The 25,169-nt window shown below is 33.0% G+C and overlaps 1 protein-coding gene across 1 annotated transcript in view; it reads left to right on the top strand.

The window, feature by feature from the left end:
* The window catches only part of LOC148276236 (uncharacterized), a 51,029-nt gene extending 27,978 nt beyond the window's left edge, over window positions 1-23,051 (top strand). Inside the window, exons 2-9 of the mRNA XM_088234551.1 lie at window positions 6,384-7,293; window positions 8,437-9,860; window positions 12,294-12,433; window positions 14,587-14,714; window positions 16,021-16,153; window positions 17,900-18,021; window positions 20,338-20,453; window positions 21,179-23,051. Of these exons, the coding sequence (XP_088090677.1) occupies window positions 6,454-7,293; window positions 8,437-9,860; window positions 12,294-12,433; window positions 14,587-14,714; window positions 16,021-16,153; window positions 17,900-18,021; window positions 20,338-20,453; window positions 21,179-21,284 (3,009 nt within the window). The 5' untranslated portion in view covers window positions 6,384-6,453 and the 3' untranslated portion in view covers window positions 21,285-23,051. The remainder of the gene's footprint in view (window positions 1-6,383; window positions 7,294-8,436; window positions 9,861-12,293; window positions 12,434-14,586; window positions 14,715-16,020; window positions 16,154-17,899; window positions 18,022-20,337; window positions 20,454-21,178) is intronic.
* Window positions 23,052-25,169: the final 2,118 nt, after the last annotated feature.

Here is a 25,169-nt window from a genome sequence, read left to right as displayed (position 1 = left end):
GCCGTTCATAATCGCGGCCCAAGAGTTGAATGTGAAGGAGGCATAGTCTTTAAAATATAGCTTGATTAGAATGACAGCTGTCAAACTAATTTCATTAGTGATGGGACAATACTGATCACTGATCAAATCGATTTTATCAGCTATTTCATGCAAACATAAACCTCTGTTTCCGAAAATTGATATAAAAAACGCAAAAACAAGCCTATTATAGTGTGTTTAACACAATTATTCACCAAAAATGAGACATTTATACTTTTTTCATGAACAACATCAAATGAACTATTATTTATTCGATCAATTTACATTGATCAATTACTGCCATCTCTAACGTTTTTGCAAAATTATGTAACCTTGTATCTAGAATTTCAACCGTCCATGCGTTCAGTAGCTGCAAGACTTGTTGCTATCTAACTTCTAATTTTATAAATTTGCTTTTTATTTCGTTTTTAAAATATCACTTAAACTCAACTTCATTGTCAAATAATTAAAAAAAAAAAAATGTAAATAGGGGGCTAGATTTCTTATTGTCCATGCGCTCTGTAGCTGCAAGACGTTCTGTTATCTAGCTCATATATATCATAATTGTACTTTATCATAATTGGAGACGAGGAACTAGAATTCCAACCATCCATGCGCTCTGTAGCTGCAAGACGTGTTGGGATATTTATTTATTGTACAGCACCCTTGAGGTGGTTGTCACAAAAATGGTGCTTTATAAATTATCCAAACATTATTAACATTAACGTCGGTAATAATTAGGTTTATTTTAGTTTTCGTTTAGTTTTAAAGCTGATTTTATATATTATGTTGATTTATGTTTCAAGCATTGTATTAAAAAATAAATCAACACGCCAGATACAAATGATTTTTCGTGTGTCAATATAAAAACCTCTTTTGACGTTACTACTAAGTTATGTCGTCACTTTTTCTGACAACTGTCATTCTAATCATGTTACATTTTAAGGACTATAGTGTTTAATGTTTAATTCCAATGAATGACGTCTGTCATGGCGGTTATTATTCTAGTAAACATTGATTCCAACTTTGGTACATGATATTGCTATGTAAATAAATAAATAAATATCATATACTTTCAACTTGAACATTTCAGTGCATTGACAGCTAGTTAAATTAATCCATCTTTAATCCGAGTCATTAAAAAAAAACAATTCGTTATCCAAGTGACTTGCTCTTCAAAGAATTCAGAGTACTGAATATTATTCAACAGTATATATTGAGAACGGTAGTGGTTACACACATCAATAGAGACATTTACCCGAGCGTCAACTACACCATAATACAAGATACTCTGATAGGGATCTGATACTAAGTGAAGGGGTCGACACTGTTCTGGCATCGAGACAACACTATAACGTAGGCAAAAAGGTCCATAACCTTTTGCCAGAATCGTGGAAAGACGGGAGTGTTGTCAAGTTACGGAAGGTGTTGACCTCGCTCTTTCGTGACATTGGTCGTAGGGAGTCAGAAAAGTTGATGCATGCCACGGATTGAAGATTCTTACTGGATGTCGAAAATAAAATAAGGAATAATTTAAAAATATATTTTTATAGATGACAACCATGAAGTTCCGCATAAATAAATTGTCTATGTTTTTATGAATGTGTTTCTATGAATGCGCATGGGTGTATGTATGTGTGTGTGTATATATGTGTGTATATATGTGTATGTGTGTATGTATATGTACCAAAATGCGTATACGAATAAGTATATATTTTATTAGTCTGTGCTCTTTATTAATTTGTTAACTATTATAACATATTAAAATGTAATTGCCTAGCTTGGAACGGGGTATGTACCCTTGTTAGCTGGGCAAAGTGAACATGGAATTGTATTTTGATAAAGAGTGTGAATAAATAAATAAAATAAAAATAAAATAAATAATGAAGAAATGTCTTTGTTATTTTTCACAATCTGCGGTGTGATTGTACGATTGACGTCTGTGACAAATTGTCTATATCCTGTTTAAAATGCATTTTTTTTTATTTGGCGTGGATGTGATTTAATGCATTATTCATTCCCGATTATTTCTACCTCTGGAACATCCTGTCTCGCTTTGTGACGCAGTGGGATCCAACGTGCTCACACTTTTATAGTAAGGAAGTTCAGTGGCTTTTTCAACCTTTCACTTTTTTTTTAAAAATTTTTTTATTGAACATTTTTTTTTACAAAATACATTTTTGAAATACAAAATAGGTAAATATACAGAACATCTTATATATAACGTTTCTACCTCTCTAATAAAGTAGATACTTGTGTTTAGAGAGTTCGTTTCACATTTTTTTTTTTATAAACAAAGTAAATTAAAACAAAGTAAATTAAAACAAAGTAAATTAAAACAAAGTAAATTAAAACAAAGTAAATTAAAATAAAAAATAAACAAGGTAAATAAAAATAAAAAATAAACAAGGTAAATAAAAAATAAACATTCTTTGGTATGGAGTCTAGGAAGGGGTGAGTCTTAAATGTCTTTTAATTTTAGTTTTAAAAGTTTGATAATTTTTTATAGATTTTAAGTTTTCCGGAAGTTTATTAAAGTTTTTTTTACCTATGTACGTTTAATGGTTTAACGCTGCTGTTGTTTTACACCTGTGCAAAATTAAATTATTAGAAAATCTAGAGTTACTTGAATTTTGCACTTCAATTGTTTTTTCTTTAAAAGTTTGTAAGATAGAGGCTTTATTAAAAATTTCTTCAATTGTTGGTATATTAAGTTCTTCGAATACTAGTTTTGATGGGTAAGTTCTGGGCTTTTTAAGAATTATTTTTGCAATCTTTTTTTGAATAATAGAGAGTGATTTTAAGTTTGTCCTATAAGCTCCTCCCCAGCCTATAATTCCATACTGCAGAATTGACTTATTGTGGCAAAAACATCCGCGCGTTATGGTGCTGAGTAGTCATAACACGTGCAAAAAATTAGAGATTTTAAATCGCAATAGGATTTTTTAAAATTTAATTTAATTGACGGACTTATGCAGTCCATTCTAACGATGGTAAATACAATTTCTTATATTAAATACTGGTGCTAATTAAATAAAATACAACTAAATAAAATTAAAGCTAGGACAAAAAAAAATACTACCTCAAGACAAGATCCGGTCTATCTTAGTGATTTTTTAAACCTATAAAGACTTACACCAAAAAAGTCCAGGGCCTCGATTATGATGGGAAGCTAAAGACGCCATACCTTCACCTTGACGGTATAGTTGAAGATAAATTGCCTCTAGCGATTATAAAGATATACTACCAACCCCCCTTTAAGTTTTGGGTAGGTACATCGATATGAAACAAGGGGAAGCGTGCGTCACGGTACACATATCTACGCTCTAAAATGACATAGCTTCAGATGACATCATAGTTGAAGCACTTGTTCTTGCACGTTATTCTTTCATGTAAAAATATTTCATTTAGATGTAGTCAAGTCTATTAAGGACCTCGGAGTTATCATGGACTGTAAACTTACTTTTAATAAACATATTGATACTATGATTAACAAGTCTCTAAAACTCTTGGGTTTTGTTAGCAGGACATCTAGTGACTTTACTAATATGTTCACGGCTAAAACACTATATTGCTCACTTGTTCGTCCTCTTTTAGAATATGCCTCCGTGATCTGTGCTTCGATTATGAACGCTATCTTCTTATGTATATATCGATCTGTACTATCTTTATCTTACCTCGATATGTTCTACCTGCTTGTCATATCGACATCATATGATCGAAACAAGCCAATGGAATGACCGCAAACAATTAGTCCGAGTTCCTTACGTTATTAACATTTAAAATAGTTCTCATTTTTGTTTTAAATAAGCTTCTGTAATAAAAAGTGCTCACTTCAAAGCGATTTTAAACTCCAATAAATCCCAATTCAAGCAAAAAATGCTCGCTTGAACATGAATTTTGCATGACTTTTGGAAATCACCTGGACGGTACGCTTAACGATCGTCTGTATGCATCTACCGATCGACTATAAAGCCGGCTCCTATAACGTCCGGAAAGATAGTAAATCGTCGGAATTTAATTCGACTTCAAAATTTACTTATTTCTCTCATATTTTTGGCTTTTGAAAAAAAAGTGCCAGCCTCAAAATGATTAAAAAATTTAATAAATCATAATCAAAAAAAAAATTGCGCGGTATAACAAATTTTTGACACTTTTAATTCGTAGATAGACTTATCGAGGGGTTCTAGACCCGTCGGTATAAACCGATTTACTTACATCAAAACTTGATGGTGGGGGTATCGGTAGTGTACCTGTATAGTCGGTCGGGAGACTTTTATCTTCAACTATGACGTCATACTGAAGCAATGTCATTTTAGAGCGTAGATATGTGTACCGTAACGTACGCTTCCCCTTGTTTCATATCAATGTACCTACCAAAAACTTGAAAGGGGGGGGGGGGGGGGGGGGTCGGTAGTATATCTTTATAATCGCTAGAGGGAATTTATCTTCAACTGTACCGTCAAGGTGAACGTATGACGTCTTTATCTTCCCATCATAGGTCATTGTACTTTTCCAATCCGTCGTTTGACAGTCGAGACTGCTATTTTTGTTTTTGCTGTCTTTATATGGTTATTATGTGCTAGTTGTGGATTAAAGTGTGAAGTTTTTTTATTTTTTTAGACATCAAAGTGAAAGGGGTCTAAAAAGTAGCATTTTGGATCACATTGAACGTAAAAATTATTTTAAAAAATATTCCATAATACTTTTGACCCTCTACCGAGGTTTGAAGTTTATCACTGTCTGAACATTTTGTTAATTTTCTATACTGATAAAATATTTTTTTGTTAGTAAAGATATAACTTAATCACATTACAAATTCGAACACGTTTTAAAACTACCGAAACGCAAACAGTTTGCACTCCGCGGAACTGATTCCGTTGAGCGCCTGCCTAATATTGACGAAAACAATGGCTCATTAAAACAATTCTACCCATTCATTACAAAACAAAGTGCAACTCACGCCCTTAGATTCTTGTTTAATAAGGTTTAATGCATATTATAAAATTTTATTGGACGGATTTTCTCACTTAAATACGAAATGGCAGCCGGTTGAGCGCAACAAAACGACTTTTTCGAAAACTTCAAGCTCTGGTTGAGGGCCAAAAGGATAATCGGTTATTTTTTTGGATAATTTTTGCATTCCGAGTAATCTAAAAGGCAACTTTTTAGACCTCTTTCATTTGAAAATTCGGAAAAAAATATCGGCCCTCCCTAATGTGCATGTCAGTTACTTTTGTTAGTGTGATGTCGTCATCCTTGATGTGTTGACTGTCAAATTGAGCAAAAAAAATGTCTCCTATTTTCAGCGCTAGTTTTTAAATCTTCGTAATTTTGAAATTACTCCGCCTGTGACATCACTAGTGGTCGTCTGTGAGTTATCCTGAAATTTAAAAATTGAACCCCGTGCGCATAAAAACACGCTAAACATGGCTTCCTGGAAACCGGAAATATATAAAAACATATTGATCGGCAATAAGCTGTTTACTAGATTTTTTAAAAGTAGTTCATTTCTATTAAAACATATTTTTATTCATTTTTGAAAAATTTCGCCGTACAATTTATCATGTCTAAGAAACCATTTTTGTATCCAATGAGGAATTCCACTGTTTTCTATTTTTTTTTCTATTAGCGTACTATTTAAGTAAGCAAAAATATATATATCGACGTCATGAAACGGTTGGCGTTCTTACATTCATTGACCGCGGTAAGTTGTATTTCTCCAGCCAAAAACAAAACTGACAAGAATCTATGGAATATTGCTTTGATTACTTCATTTAGTTGATCGTAATTTGCTAATTTCTATGTTATGGTTGTTTTTACGAACGTTTCGATTTAGAAAAACCTAGAAAGTTGACATAATCTCTGGTTGAAATGTCAACAAAGTATTATTTGCCGGATTTCAGGTCGTAGATCGTAATCAAATTATTCGCCGCCAAATAACCAATCACAAATTATACTCTTTTTTCTATGGTCAAAACGTTCCTTACAAGGTGCGGGGGCTTTAAAGCGGAAACCGGAAATACTACTCGTAGATATAAGGAGTGACGTCATTATTTACGATTTTAAAATGAATACTATTTTTAACATTTTTTATTTATTTTTGCGTGCGTTTTTGAGATATTTCATCCTACTCCAAAATTTTTAAATTTTCACATGTACACGAAAACATTTTTAAAATTTAATTCCGGGTTGGGCTGGAATTCCTCATTGTCCGTAGCACTGAACTTTCTCATTAAAATAATCGTCGGTTTCCCCATCCGCACCCAGTGGTGTACAAGGCACTCCAATTTTGGGTTTCTTATTGTAACGTGTTTTTAACTACTTAAATATCAGTTTTGTTTAATATTTTGATTTTTCCACAGATATCGGAACAAAATGGACTCCCATTCGTGACATTCCACACAAAATTCGATCAATTTTCAAGTTCGCACAATGAAGGAAGATATTGTCGCCAAATATCCCGAAGAAACTGAACTATTCGCTGATAAGTTTAATAGTCATGATGAAGAACTGATTGAAGATACCGACAAAATGGCGGCGGACAAAGTACTCCAGTTGGAAAGAGATATTGTAGATAAGGACGATGGAAGAAATGCAGAAACTGCGATGCTTCTAAATCTTCTGTCAAAGATCAAGAAACCTGATGAAAACTATTCTGAAAGTGATTATAGCGATGAAGAAACTGATGACCAAGGGTCAAAAGATTCTTCGTCTCTCAACACGGACTACACATCACTTCTGCAAGAAATGTCTAGTATAGACATCAACAAAAACAGTCAAGACTACAGCAAAACTGACTCAGCAAGCGATGACTCTAAAAAAATTGACAAAACATCTGTAATTAGTGATGTTCATTCACTTTTTAAAACAAATAAAGCTAAAATCACCACAAAATCATCAGACGATGGTAAAGATTTAGAAAAATCTGGTAAAAACCGGGCAGAAAAAAAACAACCGAGTAAAAATGATCTTAAAAAATCTGATACGAAGAACTCAAAAGGTTTCCCAACTAAGGATGATGGGTTCAACAAGAAAGATGATCTTCTTGAAAGGTTAAATGCTTTGAAGATATCCAACAAAAACAATAAGAAACTTGTTCAAACCTGCGCCAAGGATACTGATAATGGTATTGTCGGTAAAAAGGATGGAAAAAATGACAATGTCAAAACTAAAAAGCCAAAACATAAAGTTTTGACAATATTTCTCGAGCGGGGTCCGTGGTCAGAGAAGAAAAAGTTCGGGGTTACAAATCAACCATACGAGATAAATCAGGTATTTAATTATTTTCATTTTATTACTATAATCTTCTGATGCAGGAGACCGCTAATTGGTCAAATCATGTAGAAGTGTACCAAGTATTTGTCAGGGACGAAGGAGCATATGAAGCAAGTGAGGCTGAGCCTCACTAAGAAATCATTGTTATTCTCCAGTACCTAATATGTATTTCAATTCACATTATATCAACACATTATGAAGATAAAAAACTACCAACCAATAAAAAAATGCTTAAAGATGCCAGATCAAGTTTTCATAAATATATTGACATGTGACTGTCAATATATTGATTTCTTAAAATTTATCTCTAAGCGATTCTCTGGGATTTATATTGTAAATTGCTCGAACAGCTCTCTTCTGCAGTACAAAAATAGAATCAATATCTCGGTAGTCAGATGGCAGAAGGGACCATCTGTATTTTTGTCTATGTTTTAGTTTTCAAAAGTTTGAATGAATATTTCAGTAAATGCACGCAGATAAAAAAAAATCAGCGTCATTCAGAATGGTAATTTACTATTGAAAAGCAACACTAAAATATTTTAGTTTGTGGATTAAAGTCTTGAAATTGAGACGTATTTCAGCTCTCCTGAACATTTTTGAAAATTACACATGGTCCCTTCTGCCATTTGACTACCGATCTGCAGCACTTCCCCACAGCAGATACCGTAAGACATAACAATGTGGACGTAACTAAAATAGACCGATCTAGCTGTTTCTGCTTCAGTAATATGTCGAATCTTTTTAACAGCGTAGGCTGCAGAACTAAGTCTGCTCGATAAATCAGCTATATGTGGACCCCATTGAAGCTTCGAATCTAATTTTATGCCCAAAAATACAGTAGTGTCTACAAGATCCAATTCTTTGTCTTTATGTTTTTTGTTTGACATTACGTGTCACAAATCTTAGACATTTAGTCTTTTGCATGATGGTTTGTTTGTTTGTATATATATGTACATTTTGTATTTTTTACATCATAATATTCAATCTGCAAACATTGGCATAAAACTAGTACACTTTAACGTTAGCAAAAAAATCTAGAATGATCCAGTTGTATAGCTTTTACTTCTGATAGATTAAAAGTGCGGCATATTGCATAAGGAAATATTTATGTTAAATCATGTTCTTTATTTTATTTTGCAGGTTAATCGAAAGTGTTTAAGTGGCGGAAAGTTCTGGACAGAAAAAGAAACAAACAATTTGATTCCAAGAACAATCAATAGCTTAGATACTGTCCTTTTGGACTCTATATCGTATGTTAAGAATATCACAAACCAAGAAGGTTCAGATAATAACGGTGGAAAACAACCTTCTGAAGAGTATGCTGCCCTGGCTTTTGAGTTGGAGCAAGAATGCAACCAGTTCTTCCAAGATCAGGTCCGAGGAAGACGAATGGCAAAGAAAAATGCTAGAAACAAAGCATACCCAAACGGGTTTTATGACTGGGAACAAGATTTAAACATGATTATGGAGATTTTAGAGAGCGACGCCAAAAACGTTTCACCAAATTGTGATAAAAACAGAGATGAAGTTATTATTCCGAAAATCGTTCTCAACTCAAGTTTCGATGACGCTGATACGTCTAATTATTCGGAAAATCAACCAGGCATGTATTCTAATACTTCATCGATCACTTCTCCAAGATCAGACAGCGCAACCGAATATATAGAGGAATCTTTTCATTTTACTAAGATTTCTCCCGACGCTTTGTGTCCGGATGCTTCTAGTACGTTTTCAAGCTCTCCTGGCGCCTTAGGCGCCATACAAATAAATGTGAATCATACGGATAATAACGCCCGGCAAATGGTCGAGCTTGGATCCCCGAATCTCTACAGCTCTCGCGAGAACACTCCGGATCTACGAGCATCCTCAAGTTCTTTGAATTCGTCCCATTCGCCATTCAATTATAACTTTTCAGAAAGTTCCCCGGAGCAGTGCTACAAATCCCCGAACGTTGAAAGAATCGAGAGCAACAATTGTTACAACTTATACGAATTGAGCCCTCCAGTCAAAGAGAATCTTCGCGAATCCTTTAGCTCTTCGTCGACTCTCGAAAGCCCAAGAATCGACGTTGAAGATGATTTTAATGTATTCAACAATGCTCTTATAGAATTGAGTCCTAATATAAATGACACACAGAAAGCTGCTCCGAAAGAAGTATTTAATGATCTGTACTCGATATCGCAATCCGATCAGTACCTGGACCAAGGAGTCGCTAATCAATTTGACCCAATGTTTACAAACACATTGCACGATTTAAATTTTGTCTCTGCCGCAAGATCGCACCAGCAGACAGTCGAAGAGATTGAAAAGCAGATTGAAAAGGAAGCGAATAAAATAGTTTCAAGCGGTTTCCCCGTTGTTCAGTTTGCGGAGTCCAAGGTCGAAAAGGGGACGAGGAAATCGAAGGTGTTGCCGATAGCCGCTAGGCAGTCGTACCCGTGCTGCGAGACTCACAAGAAGAACGCTAAGGACATTTTGGAGCAGATGTTCGAACGGCTCGACAAAAGAATGCAGAGAAATATATGTTTAAAAGTGCACAACTTGGACGAGGAAAATCTTATGAAGTAATTAATATTATTATTCATTTTTCTATTTAGGATAATTTATATAGCGCCATTTTTGTGAAAATCACCTCAAAAGCGCTGTACAATAAGCGTCCCAACACGCCTTGCGGCTATAGAGAGCATAGGCGGTTGGGATTGATTGTTCCCTAATTTTTTTTTTTGTTTATTATAATTTTTTCTTTGCATTTTACAATAGGTATTGATTACGCAAATGATATCGATATCCAGGATTATGATTATGACATCCAGGATTTGTAGACGGTACCACCTGTTTCATGTACCAATAAGTAAAACATCGTATGTTAAAAATGCTTTTTTTCGTAGGACTTTTTCAGTGTACAATACAAAATTTAAAGATATAGATTACACAAACATCACTCAGATTTAAAATTTACACTAAAAATTCATTATGTAACTGAGCAGACATTATAAAAATAAATATGTGCATCTCCCTTCCCCTCCTTATCCTCTCTTCAAGCATTCTTGTCCTAATCCTGCCCAATTTACAATAACTTTCTGCTCTTAAAAATATTTTTAAAAAAAAAATTGATTATTGAAAAATTTTTATGAGTACATGAAAATAACATTTTTATATGTATGAACTTATATGTATTTATTTAATCTTTATATATTTATAATTCCTCTGTACGTGTATTGTCACCGTACTCCTAAACGGCTTAACCGATTTACGTGCGGTTTTCAGAGAAACATAGATCTTTGCGCTCTGCGTGTTCGTAGATATTATAATCTTCAATCGAATATGTAAAAAAGAAGTTAGGAGCATAAATGTTTCATTCATCGATCTACCAGGGTTGCATTCGAGGAGAATGCATTTGCAAAAAAATGGAAAGATGTTGTTTTTTGTGCATAAAAAAAAGATTGTTTTTGAATGTTTACAAACAGCATTTGTTTTTTGTGGATCTCAATCAGATCCTTTTCTTAAATTCTTTATAATTTCTACCCATTTGTTTCTTTTTATTGGATTTTTGGTAAGACTGAAATAATATTAAATTCAATACATTAAAAAAAATCGTATTCCTACATAAGTACACCCCTTTGTTGGGAGAGGATCGGAGTTTGACGTTTGCAAAAAGAATGCCATATTTGAAAAAATATGTATTTTATGTTTTGGAATTCAACCATAAACAAGTACCTAGGTACCCACTCAAATGAAATATTTTAATATTATCAATTTTAAGTTTTGAAATTTAATCACAAACAAGTAGTTAGGTACCTACTTATCATAGAAAAGTATTTTTCCAAGCTAATAGCAGGTAAGCCAACGTTCGGGTAGGACAACGTCTGACGGGTCCGCTAATATGTAATATATTTTCTTTACTAACTTTGTATACTTAAATCTGTTATTAGTTCTGAGTTTATACACTATATCTGTTTGTTTACTATAAATATGTATGTAGAACTGTTGATTTCCCAAATCAAATAAAATATTTTTTATTTTTTATTTTATTTTATTTTATTCATTAGGGATATCAACAGTAATACATGTAACAAAAATACAACAAATAAAATATACAGAGAATAAAATCAATGACAGATATCCACAGAAATACATTAAATACACGTACAATACATACTAGTGTATTTGTGTGAGTGTAAGTGAGTGAGAGGGTTGGTGAGTGGGTGTTATATTGGAATGAGGGTGGACATGTGTGTAAATATTGCACAAGTGTCAAGTGTCGAAAATATAAATATATTTAAAATATTAAGAAATAGAGATAAAATATAATAAAATAAAATAAGATAAAATAAGACTTTATGTTTGAAACTAAGTATAAGACAAAAAAGTATGTTTTAAGACGCGCATTTTAAATGTTATTTTTTTACAATCAAATGGATCAATACGAGGAAAGTTCAAATTATATTCACTAACAAAACGTATAAGTGGAGAGTTCTAGGCATAGTTCGTACGAACTGCTGGCAGATGAAATAGAGAGCTCGACGTGTGACGGGTGCGGTAGCCGGGGACATTTAATGATAAATAGGTATACATAAGTTACGAATCCAAAAAAAATTATTACATTAACTCGAAAAAAAATCCCACAAGGCTGGCCTGTCTATTATTACTATACATTTTATTTTCTATTGAAATAAAGGCTACTGGAAAAATACGATAGATATCAAAAAGTTGAAAAATGAGTGCTGATATTAGAACACAATTTTTTTGTCACTAAAGATGAGAAAATTATAATAAAAGTATATTATTCCATTCATTAAAAAAAGAAACTATTTAAATCTGTTTTTTTTATCCATAATTCTTTTTTCAAAGTTTTTCACAAATATCTCTGTAGCTCTTTCAATGGAGATTTTTTAGTTTGCTTCTGATGCCCTCATATTACTTTAAATGCATTTGTGCCATCACTGCCGTGTGTACCGGTAAAATAAAGAAATAGATATAGATTTTTCTATCTTCAGGTTGCTGGACTGTTTGCTGTCGAGATGGGAGGATACAGCGGGAATGCAGTTGCCAAGATTGCCATTGATGTACACGGTATGCGAGAGACTGCTCATGAAGGCGTCCACCATGTACAAGTTCTTCAAAACATATGGAAACGGTAAATGGAAAACGCGAGATTTTTTATGTCAATAATAACTAGCAGGCAATTTGCCGACTTGGCGTTTCCAAAAACCCCAAATCTGACTTCAGTTTCTGTTCTGAAGTTATCCCTCAATTGTCCATTCACATCAATTCCTACTTCCTTCAGTATTGACTGCTGAGTGTTATGCTATAAATGAAGCTCTTAAAGTTATGTAAAAATCTGGTTTGTCAAAAAGTCATTTTATTTTTGGACTCCCTTAGCTCGATTCAATTGATCTCTGGAAACCCGTCCAGATTCTCCGACAACCATATTGTATGCTCTATCAAAGAAGACCTCCTCGATCTCATGAATGGCGGAAGGGAGGTAATGATGGCTCGGGTTCCGTCACACCGTGGACTCTCGAGAAATTAAATGGCTGATGAAGTGACGAAGTGAGCGAGCCTTGCTCAACGTAAGTGGATATGTTCTCATCATCACTATGGCAGCATCATCTGCATAGCATGTGATGTTAATGACCTTATCTCCCTTAGTGGATTCACTACTTTTTTTATTCTTAAAAACGTTTTTTTATATATATTTATTCTACTTGTGTAAGAAAAGGTTTTAGGCGTATATATTGTTGTATATTTAGTTATAAAGGTGCTAAACTTGCTTTGTTTCTTTGTTGTCTTAATATGTGTTATTTTCTAAATGCTAATATTATTTATATCCCGAATTGAGTTGTTGTAACTCCTGGGAATGTAATTCAACGTATTATACTTGTAAAATACTTTGTGTTATATGATTTATAAATAAATAAAAAAATTTAAAAAAAGTCTCTCCTTGAATTTCAACATACAAAATTAGGATCAACTCAGTCAGATCAAAAAATACAGTTTTGTTGGTTGGAATCAGTTTTGGCAAACCTCAAATTCAAACAAGGAAATTCGATACAAGAACATACAAAATTTCGTCCGACCCTCTCCCGGGTATCATGCCTACAAATTGTCTAAAAGAATCGTCTGCAAAATTATCAGACTGAGGATTGGCCACTGTATTGCGAATAAACATTTGTTTAAAATCAAGATGGTGGACAGTCCTCGGTGTGAGTGCGAGCTTGACGAGGAATGGGTTTGGGTGCCAATCTAAACCTTCCCCTTTCCTTTAATTCATCTCATGTCTGGTCAGTCTTATCCCCAGAAGTAGTTTTGCACTTTTCCAAATTTATTGTTTTAAATTACATGAATTTTTAAAACTCGTTGACTGTTACATGCCATTATACTTTTTGGCTCTTTGTGCCTCGGTTCATTAGAATCTCGATCACCTAGAAGTGTTGTCCCTTTAAGCCTCACTTTTGTTGTTGGAGTAATCTAAATGTAATAAGAACCATCTCTCATTTACAAGAATTAATTATAAAGAAAAACAAAAGAATAATTAACAAATTACAACAGGGCTGGAGAATACCTTCAATAAGGGATTATGGACGTCTAGGCATTTACAGGGCTTATGACCTGTGCTAAAATTCCTTTGCTCGAGTATGAGGGACAGACGCAATCAATCAATTCTAGAGTATTATTATTATAGATTACGGCCACTTGAAGTGCCTTTATTATTATTATTATTAATTATTAATTTGTATTAATTTGTAAATTAATCAGTATTAATTATTAAATACATTAGAAGCCATTAAGCTGATGCGTGTATATCAAGTGTACACGGTTATTAAACATTATACATTGCCGTGTGCATCTAGTTAACATTCACTGAACTGCACTGGGCCATTCCATTTCTCCACGACTCGGTTTGTCAAGAAGTCTTCCCGGGGATGGATGAGAAGGAGGTAGTGTTGACTTTAAATTAATGACCTCTGAGATGGCGGTTTTCATTCATCGTGAACATTGATTTCAACTTGGGCACATTACATTGCTCAGTTAAGATCAAGTCACCACGCTGCCTGCGCTCCCAGGGAACTTAACCCGAGCTCCCTTATGCGGTCCTCGTATGATTTATTCCTTAGAGAAACTACCATTTTAATTGCTCTTCTCTGGACTTTCTCCTTGCTTTTCTCTTTATATCATAAAATATGCCATGCTGAGAAAAGGAATATCTAAAAAATGATGTGTTATGTGGAGGAATGAAAAGTGTTCTCTCCCGAGAAGAGCGAAGCTGATGATTTTATAATTTCACAGGTCACACGGTGCTCGACAGAGCGATTCTGACATGCCCGAAGACTCCTCTGCTCGCAAACTATTTGGCGGAGTGCTGTGTCAAAGCTATGAAACTGTTACCACCAGATAAGGACTTTGTCATCAATAAGGTAAATTTTTAAATGTATTTTTGATTGAGTTAATTTATAAAAATGACACCTTTATTTTACTGGTTCGTTGGAAGAAATTGCCATTTGGTAATAAGTCTGAAATCGTACAATTTATATTATGTACAAAAAGTTAAATAAATGAATTTTAAAAATATGTATTTTGAATCACCATTATATTTCATTACACCTATTCTCCTCTATGGATGCGAATCGTGGCACCTCACCAGGGCCCAAAATAGCAAAACTCTGAGTTTAGAGAACAGATATCTCCGAAGAATCTTGAATAAAGCAATAAGAGAATAGACGCAGCGAATTCCGGTGGCAACTGCCATCAAGCTGAAGCGATACGGTTGACTTGGCTGCGCTTGCCTCCTGAATATAAAAAAAATAAATGAAAGTAGCTTCCCATTGTAGTACGTTTTCAATGAGGCAAGTTGGCTAAAATCTGATTAAGTGACTTTTGCTTGTTTATAATCTGGACAATGCTAGCCATAAGAGTTCGTCAAGGGAAGGAAATATTAGAAATAATTATTATAATGTTGTGGTCATAGAATTAAGAATAAACTTCTTAGAATTTCACCTCCGTTAAGATGCACAATAAGTTTTTCTGGGTTATTATGCCGTGTGTCGTTCGTACTCTTTACCGACGTTTCGGATCGCGTTACATCCTCCATCATCAGGGTTGATGTTATTTATGTATAAATATGTGTTATGTTAGGTACTTAGAATTTGTACCGTGTCGTAGTAGTTTATGTGTGACGTTATGTATTTGGGATTAGTCGTCGTTTAGATTAACGTGTACCATTATATACTTAGGATCTATATCGTATCACAAATCTGTGTTACATCGCAGTCTTTATGCGATTTCTTTATGACTGGGTACCAGGATGTTTTTAATCGCATCCCATCATCTCTGTTTATGTTGTCGTGATGTTTGTAAATTTCAATTGCTTCTTTTACTAGTCGAGTTAGGTGGTTCTTTGGCCTCCCTAAGATTATCGGCTCAAAGGTAAGTTTGTGTGTTTGTGAAGTGGCCACTTAAACCAGCCAATGACAGGTCATAAGCCTTGTAGATGCCTAGACATCTATATTGCCTTCTTTAAAATGTTCTTCATCTCTGTTGTAATATGTTAATCAAAACTGTTATTTTTACAATTAGTGACTTGCCTGAATGACGATAACCTAATGTCATAATAAATCCCTGTTTATTTGTATTACATATTTTCACTATCAATTGTTTATTTTTTCCCTTGGCAATCTCCTGCACTTATCCACATATTAAAAAACCTTCTCCTTTGATTTTCAGATTGACATATTGGGTAACGGAATACTACATCGAGCTTTATCTTCGGGGGTTGTCTGCGCCTCTTCCCTGGCCACTCTTCTTGTCCTGAACAAAGACAACAATCTCTTCGACATCAACCAAAATAACGCTGACGGTTTGTATATTTTTTTCACTCATCACACCGCTGCTAGAAAAGTGTCACGACCATAGAATTTAGAATAGTCCAGAAGGAGCGCAGAATCATATTTGAATACATCGGACTGTGTCCAAAGATCCTCCACTTTTACTCACAATTATAGAACCTCACTGCCTACTAATTTCCAAATAATGTTGCTCATTCTTGATAATACTTTTTTTAAAATTCTGGATGAAAAATAAGTATTCTGTTTTACTTCTCATTGTGCCGGATATCTCGATGTAAAAAATTATGTCAATCGGTCGCTCTGTTGAAAGGTGAAGGAAACACTAATGAATACACTAGAATAGGCGCATCTATGTAAAAACAAATATTAATAATATAGCCCCCGCTTTAATCCCAATACATTTTTTTGCATATTACAAACCTACTCTTACAACATACTTACATAGTGCAGTAGGTTTGCATACTCTCGCATTCCATGATGCTCTTTTGACATCCCTTCAGCCACCCGCGCTTACCCCATGCCCCGCGAGACCCCTGAATTTGTCATCCCCTCTTAATTGTGGCCTATATAAGTCATTTATACTATAAATTGCCATTTTTTTATGTGGTTCTGTGTGATACAGCAACTCTAATCTATGGAATCAACTGAAACATTGTAAATTCGTGTTATATTATATTGTGTAGCTATATTATCCATTAATTTAACACATAACTTACATAAAAGTTTATAATTAAGTCAATATTAGGTATTCTCATAATGATTAAAATGTCAACTGGCCAATTTGTTCTAGAAATGAATAATGCTAAAAACGGCCGCGTCGAGCGCCACGTGTGTTGCGAGTCGTATGTCAAAAGTATCATCTCAAAGAAAAATAGTCTTTAAGAAATAATGTTTGAAATCCTGTTTTCCAAATCAAGAATCTTCAAATAATTTGCATAATCTGCAAGTTTAATCTAGAAGAAAAAACCTGCACTGCAAGACATTCAAAATACAGTATACTTATTTGTATGAAAAAATAAACTGGAATAATCGGCTAGTTTCTTGGCTCACCGCAGGCGCTGGGCGCGCTTTATTAATATTAATATTTATATTAGGATAAAAATACAAACGGTGGAAATGATTTAAAATAAACAATAATTATTTATTTGTTTTTCTGTAAATAAAGTTACAGTAAAAGATTATTATGGTTGTTCAAATATAATGGTAAGCTGCGCATTATATTCGCGATCACAATGCAACATCCATGAACACATTATATTAATTGTCAAAATATTTATGTTTCGCATATAATCCTATAATCGTAACGTATAATCCTGCTGCGCAATCACATATTTAATTTTCACGGGTGTAAATATGGAAAATATTCCAAAACTGCTATTTTTATGTATTTATTTATTATTTATCACGCTATTTATTGCATTTAGCCAGCGGTTGGCAAGCCAAATGTCAAGAAAAGCAGTCGCCTTAGTAATTGTAATTTAATTTTCACTTTTTTGTATTAGATGCTCCATACTATTTTGTAATGCAAAATATTTTATTCTTTTTTATAGTAAACGATTTTTCACCAATGAACTGTATTTATTTACGAGGAAAATCAAAAAGCGTTGACTCGGAGATTACACACGCGTCGACTCATGACTGCGATAACTTAAGCATGTTCATTGAGATAACTCAAATACTTAGCATGTTTTTAGCACGTCGATAGTTATTTGTGATTGAGCTACATACGTGTTATAATATTTGTTTTTCTTCTCCAGGTTACAATCCCCTTCACCTCGCCTGCAACCGACACACGCCCCAGTCGGGGGGCCTAGGATGCGCCTGTCTTGTCATGAGCCACGTGCTTTTAGAGCACGGAGGTGCAGATCCCAATATGAAGGTAAAGAATATCCTTATAAATTGATTTATATTAGTTCAATTGCTTTTATACTAAGTTAGGTGAACACTATGAACAGGCTAGAGGCTTTTGAGAAGTGGTTGCATCGCAGGAAGCTTAATAAATCTTGGACAGACCTGATAACGAACTTACAAGTCTTAAGTCGAGCAAGAACGAACAGAGAACTTTTAACCACCATGGAAGTTGCATCCCGAACGGGGCATCCAAACAACGCGTGGTCTATGCATTTCTCGTCAAGCCTGCACACACACCGAGGACGGTCCACCATCTTGATTTTAAACAAATGTTTATTCGCCATACAGTGGTCAATCCTCAGTCTGATAAAATATTATGATAGAAGACGATTCTTTTAGACAATTTGGAGGCATGATACCGGGGAGAGGGTCGGATGAAATATTATATATTTTTGTCTCGAATTCCCTTGTTTGAATTTGAGGATTGCCAAAACTGATTCCAACCAACAAATCTGTTTTTTTAATGTTTCTACAAGGCTGTAGTCTAGTAAAACGAAAGCAAAATTAGGAAATCATACGATTTTGCCATTTTAAAACTAATGTTTTTTTTTCAATTGCGCAATAAAAAAAAATAAAAACAAATAAATTAGATAAAAACAATCAGTTTTAAAGGTATTTTAATTTAAAAATATGGTTAAAAGTTTTATGTAACTAAAATATAATTACTTTTAGACTGGCAGATTACGCCATTTCAAATTTAGACTAAACTTAGGTATCTGGGATCTCAATAAAGACTAGTATTGAACTAAAATTTGTTGTTATAATTTGAAGATGATAAATTGAACATGAAAGTGGCCGTGGTCAAATTTTAATTTTTAATTTTTGAAAAGAAATACAAGCATTTTAAATCACATACATTTTTGTGACATTTTCCTTTACTTCTACTTAAAATTATGCCTTCGGTAATACTTTAAAAAAAATAATTTATTGAAATACTTTAGTTGAAACCTTTTTTTATAGAGTTGTACTATCTTTTTTTGAAAAAAGAAGATAATTCTGGTTGATAACCGAAAACGATTAGGGCTGGTCTGAAGGTCATAAAAAAGTCAACAAGATATTGTTTTAAATTGAATATTACAACCAGAATTATCTTCTTTTTTCGAAAAAAGATAATACAATTCTATAAAAAAATAATATTTCTAAAAAAATTCTATAAAAAATTCAAATTTGGCCGCGACCACTTTTATGTTTAAATTATTACGACAAATTTTAGTTCAATGCGTAGTCTTTATTGAGATCCCGGATAACTAAGTTTAGTCTAAATTTGAAATGGCGTAATCTGTCGGTCTAAAAGTAATTATATTTTAGTTACATAAAACTTTTAATTATATTTTTTAATTAAAATACCTTTAAACATTATTGTTTTCATCTAATTTATTTGTTTTTATTTTTTTATTATTGCGCAATTGAAAAAAAACATAAGTTTTAAAATGGCAAAATCGTATGATTTGCTAATTTTGCGTTCGTTTTACCAGACTACAGCCTCATTGGTATGTAATAGCTGTAAAAATCCCGAATAAAATGAAATAAATGATTTTTTAAATTTTTTTTTTAGTATGTTGCATTATATGTAATTGTACTATGACTGTCGAAGAAAAACCACTTTAAGAACTGGTTTTACAAACAAACAATCAATCAAACTTCTGTAAGTGCTACGAACCATTAACCGTTCACGACGATAAATGACGGTTGTGTGTTTTATAAACCAATTATTCTAATTCTAGTCGTAATTTCTATTTTTTCTATGCATTATTCCAAATGCCATAATGCAAAGTATGAAAATGGATAAGGTTGCAGATAGGTCAAGGAGGTTAGATATAATTGTTTGTACACTTAATGCTTTGTGTATTATCTTTGTTTAATACAACGCAGTGTAAAAAAATAATCGGATGGTAATTAAAATAATTAGGTTTTAACATAAGTTGTGTCCAGTTTTTTCCAAATGAAAAAAAGAGAAATACAAAAATTTTTCAATAATGTATTCTCCTTCCTTATTGTACAACAAATTAGTCAATAATTTATAGCGTCTTCACCATACACTGCCCAAATATACCTTGATTGGACTCGAACAGAAAGGAGTTTCGAAAGTGCTCACTTTCGTCTTCTTCACATTTCATTTTGAAGGTTTTTTTTTTTTTATTTTTTTTTTATTTGATTTAATAGCATAATTATACATTTTTACAATTTAAAAAAATTTCACTTGTTATATTTTTACTAAAACTAAAATCCCACCAAGCCACTTTTTGTAGCTTGTTGGTGAATCATTTTCTATGAATGTTTCTAGGATGGAACTTCAGGGAACACATCTCTCCACACTGCAGTGGACAGCGGGGAATGTGCCCCCAATTTGATATTGCTCCTTCTCAAGTACGGAGCTGACACTTCCATCAGAAACTACAGGTATTTTCCCGTATTTTTCAAAGTACAGGTTTTAAAAGCCAGGGTTCCGTTCCGAGAGACACCGGCGTAACAAATATGGAAGATACAAGGTTAGGTTCCGTGACAAAATTCTAAGAACAATCTAACATGTTTATTTAATACATATCCTATATGTATTCTAAATAAATTATAAATGTATTTAATAAATACAGTCTCAATTCGTTTACAAAATAAATAATAATTTCTTTATGTAAATATAATAAATACTAACTCACCAGTTTGTCGGTACTAAATTTATATTTATATTCATATTTATGGCGAACTTTTAATAATTTTAATGTATTATTGAAATCATTAAACATAGATTTATTTAACAACAATATTTTGAGTTTGTCAAAATTTTTGTAGACAAGGACTGGATTCAACTCCCTGGGGAGCTGTTTATATTAACATATTACAACAGAGATGAAGAACATTTAAGAAAAGGTAATATAGAAGTCTAGGCATCTACAGGGCTTATGACCTGTCAATGGCTGGTTTAAGTGGCCACTTTACACACTGTGTAACATTCACCATTCTGCCTATATTTGAACATCTATATTCCTTCAATTCTTTCATCTGTTGATGTTTGTTAAGTTAAGGTGAATAGGTCATCGCAGGCATAGACAATAACGTCCGTCGTCAATCTACTCTCTAGTACTCGCATATTATTATTTGTATTTTAATCACAATTGTATCTTTTCCAGATCTCTGACTCCTCTGGACCTTGGGAAGTCTGCGAGCCGGTCTTGCGCTACTGCGAGTGCTAAACAAGTGGTTGATATCATGAAGAAATTTAACAGACAGTTGTGAAGAAAAAAAGACTCTAGAATTAGACTTAAAGACACGTTTCCTATCAGCAATGATGTTTAATTAAATAGACACTAGACGCATGAAGAAAATGGCTTTGCAATTCGTGGGCCTTAAATGCGGGGATCATTTGTGCGCCCATGCATAGTTTTACTACACTGAGGTCGCATTTCAACAGCATTAAGCCTACTTTCATCCTCGTTTTTCCAATTTGAAACGGCACAAGGATTCCATTTTGAATGTCTAATTTTGCCTCCTGTGACAAACATTTATTTGCCAAGGTTGATTTGAGTGCTCCATTCACAGGCAGAGCCCAGCCAAGGGACATTTTCTTGCAAGGGAGGGGAGAATAATGTGCTCGTATCAATTTATGTAGACCAGAAATTATGCAAGTTCCCTTAGGAGTGTCTTAATGTACGGCTGTAAGACAGGATGCCTCTCTGAAAGAGACGAAAAGGCATCTGCTTAAGACCATCTCCGAAAGACACGCAGATAGATTGGTTACATGGTGTGTCACGTCTCTTACATGAGGTAATAGAAGAGATGTCTGAGGGGAAAAACTGCAGGGGATACCCTCGCCAAGGACGCCTCGAAGATTTATGCAAAGATATGAGCTGGAGGTCATACAGGACAGACTGGAGTGGCAGAGAAGCTGCGGAGCTTTGCTGCAAACCAATCCGGAGGATTGAAACCCGAAGAAGATTAATTTACGTTTTATAAGATAGATCCCGTTAGATCCGGTTCTGTGGACAGGGACTCGATACGAAATGTATACAACAATTTGTCAATTGGATTATATACAGTTTTATAAAGATACATTACTTTATAAATATTTGTAATCTTATGCATTGATAACTTGCGTAAATTCTGTATAGGATAGAGCTTTGAATTTTATTTGATTGCTTTCTTGTTTTTAAGCTTAGATGCATAATTATAGTGCTAGAAATAAACTTAAGAATCTTCACCAAAATTTGAATAATGGGTTTAATGATGCCAAAATAAAGTTTACTTTACTCAGCCACAGCACTAGTAAACTGTTCTCTCTTAGCGGAGCTCCGAGAGCAACTGTGCGTTTTGTGGCGTGAAATTGTCTGTCACTCGCGAGTATCAATGGCATCGAGAGTGAGACATAAAGTGTGTTTCAGACAATTGTATATTGTTTTTTTTTTACTTCATCGCTGCGACAACTTGACAGATCGGTGGGCTATTGATTATATAAATGATTTATTTCCAATTTCTGATAAAATACTTTTTCTGTACCTAATAAGTATTTATTATTTAATAATAAATTATTTCAATCGATACATAAATGTACAACGAAGGAATACCGAAAATCTTAACCCAGGATTAACTATATTTACGGAGATATAAAAGTTATTAGATCCAATGTGTACTGGCTACTCATCACCGGGAAGGGAGAGTCAATTGGAGAGAAAATGCGGAATAGTCAAGTCGGCCGAATGTTATCCATTTTGTTTTACCGACATTAATTGTTAGACCCAGTTGTTCGGCTCCTGAAGATTGGTAATGGTATCCACCAGCGTAACAAACAGTGTCGTCTGCGTACCTGATATTGTTGATTACAACTCCATTGATCTTCAGGCTCTTTCATTGTTTTCCTCGGACCTTTTTTAATAATAATATGCAAACAAACAGAAACACTATGCACATTTTAGATGCTTGCCTTTAAAAATTAACGTGTACATAATATTATACAATTACGTTTATTTTAAGTTCTTGTAATTTTATACAAATAAATATCTTTAAGAAGTTTTCCTTGTTTTTATTAAGTGCTTGTAGTTATGTCTGGGCGGATGAAAAATACAGTTCTGTGGGTGGAATAGAATCAGGACACCGGACGGGTGCTTTTGACTCAACGGCTACTCTCTGGATTGGATCGCTTTAGTGATTCCAATCGAACATAAATTAAAATTTATTAATCGGGATTATTATATTTTTTAATTTTATTTTATTTTATTTTATTTTATTTTTATTTATTTGGATAACCAACAGCTATAATTATATCATATTTATATAACAAAACAAATAACAAATAAGCCAATTACAGGTTTTCACAAGTAGCATCACAGTAAGTTAAAAAAGATTCTCGAACATAAAATGAATAGTAATTAAATGTAAATTTAAAAGAAAAGAAAAAAAATACTACGAGTTATTTCGAAAGCAAACGCCGCACGTTATTAAGATTATTTTCAAATAAATCTATGTTAAATGATTTATTTAATAATGCCACACTTTAGCCCGTTTTAATTATGGTTTTATTACGAAAGTGGTTAGTAGACAGAACGTTCCTATATTGATTTATTATTTATGTAAAACATTTTTTATCTCCCTGTATGCAAATATAAAAATAAATTAGAACACTATCTAACAAGATTTACATCTGTTGATGGCCTAGTTGTACCAAAATTTAAAAACAAATATGGACAGCTTACGTTGGATTATATTGTTTCAAAAATATTTAATATGTATATTGAATCAGTTCAACATCGATTTTTAAGAAAGATAGGCTGGAGGTTGGGCTTATCCAGAGACCTATATACGTATAATGAGTTAGAAACTACCTTGAATAAATCTTCTCTTCAAGACCGTCGAAATAAATCCGACCTTATAGTCCTATTTAAAATTCTCAACTCACTCTTTGATGCGCCTGAACTACTGAGGTTAATAAAATTAAATATCCCAACTAGAAACCTCAGACAAAACTTACTCTTTCATACCGATAACCATAGAACTAACTATGGTTTTCATTCCCCTATGCCCAGAATTCTGAGGTCTGCCAACAAACATACTAGTCTTGATTTCTTTGATAGCAAGTTGTCTTCTTTTAAATGATCACTGAATCAAATTCAATTATAAACACCTCTCTCCCGCTTCCACTCCCACAAAGTCTACTATAAAACAGTCTTTCTAATTTTGTTATAATAATTTTCTATGTATAAATGTGTCCATAAAAATCCCCATTGGGCGTAAATATGAATAAATAAATAAATATGTTGCCACTTGACATGAAAACATGTCATAATAAAAATAAAATTATGTTTTCATTACGAAAGTGGTTAGTAGACAGAACGTTCCTATATTAATTTATTATTTATGTAGAACATTTTTTATCTCTCATTGAATACATTTTTGTTATTTTCTTAACCTTTCTTTTATTTTTTTCTTATTTTATTTAAATTTTTTAGATCTTAATTTTAATAGGTACTTTTAATTTTCTTAATATTATTATTTTTTCTGTATATATGAATTGAAATTTTCAATTTACTTTGTTTTATTTTTTATTTTGTTTTGATTACATTTATGAGCACATACTATTTATATGTGTATATATTTTTTTCATGTTTAAAATATATTCAAGTAAATGGCTATTCTATAATTTTAATTGTATTATTTTACTCGATTTTCTTACTTTAAAAAGAAAAAAATTTAAACCATTTTATCTGGTTTTGTTGAGTTTTTTTCTTTTCTATCTTCTTAATAATATTTTTTAAAGCATCAAAAACAAAATAATATATGTTTCATTATTTTATACGTATACAAAATTATGTCTGGACACTTTTATTTGATTATTAATTAAAACTAATGTCTGAGCACCCGATGACAAACTATTATTTAATAGTTTATCGGGACGAAATATGTTTTAATACTTTGTTTTCTTTTTATATTGTAATAATGTGTGTATTTTATTGAATAAAAACTCATCTAATATTAACTCTTAAAAGACAGATAAATAATTCCTTTGCCTGCATTGATGTAACTTCGTGTTACCACAAGCAAAAGACGGAATATTCTAAAGTTCAGACATTTGAAAAAAAAAACATACAGATATAACTAACTAACTAACTAACCATCACGCCATTTCCCCAG

This window comes from Micrasema longulum, unplaced genomic scaffold (assembly GCF_059751315.1).
Source record: "Micrasema longulum isolate JH-2025_06_02 unplaced genomic scaffold, ASM5975131v1 h1tg001257l, whole genome shotgun sequence".
Classification (NCBI taxonomy): Eukaryota; Metazoa; Arthropoda; class Insecta; order Trichoptera; family Brachycentridae; genus Micrasema; species Micrasema longulum.
Note: the sequence above shows the minus strand (reverse complement) of the source record. Positions and strands in the feature narration are given on the sequence as shown.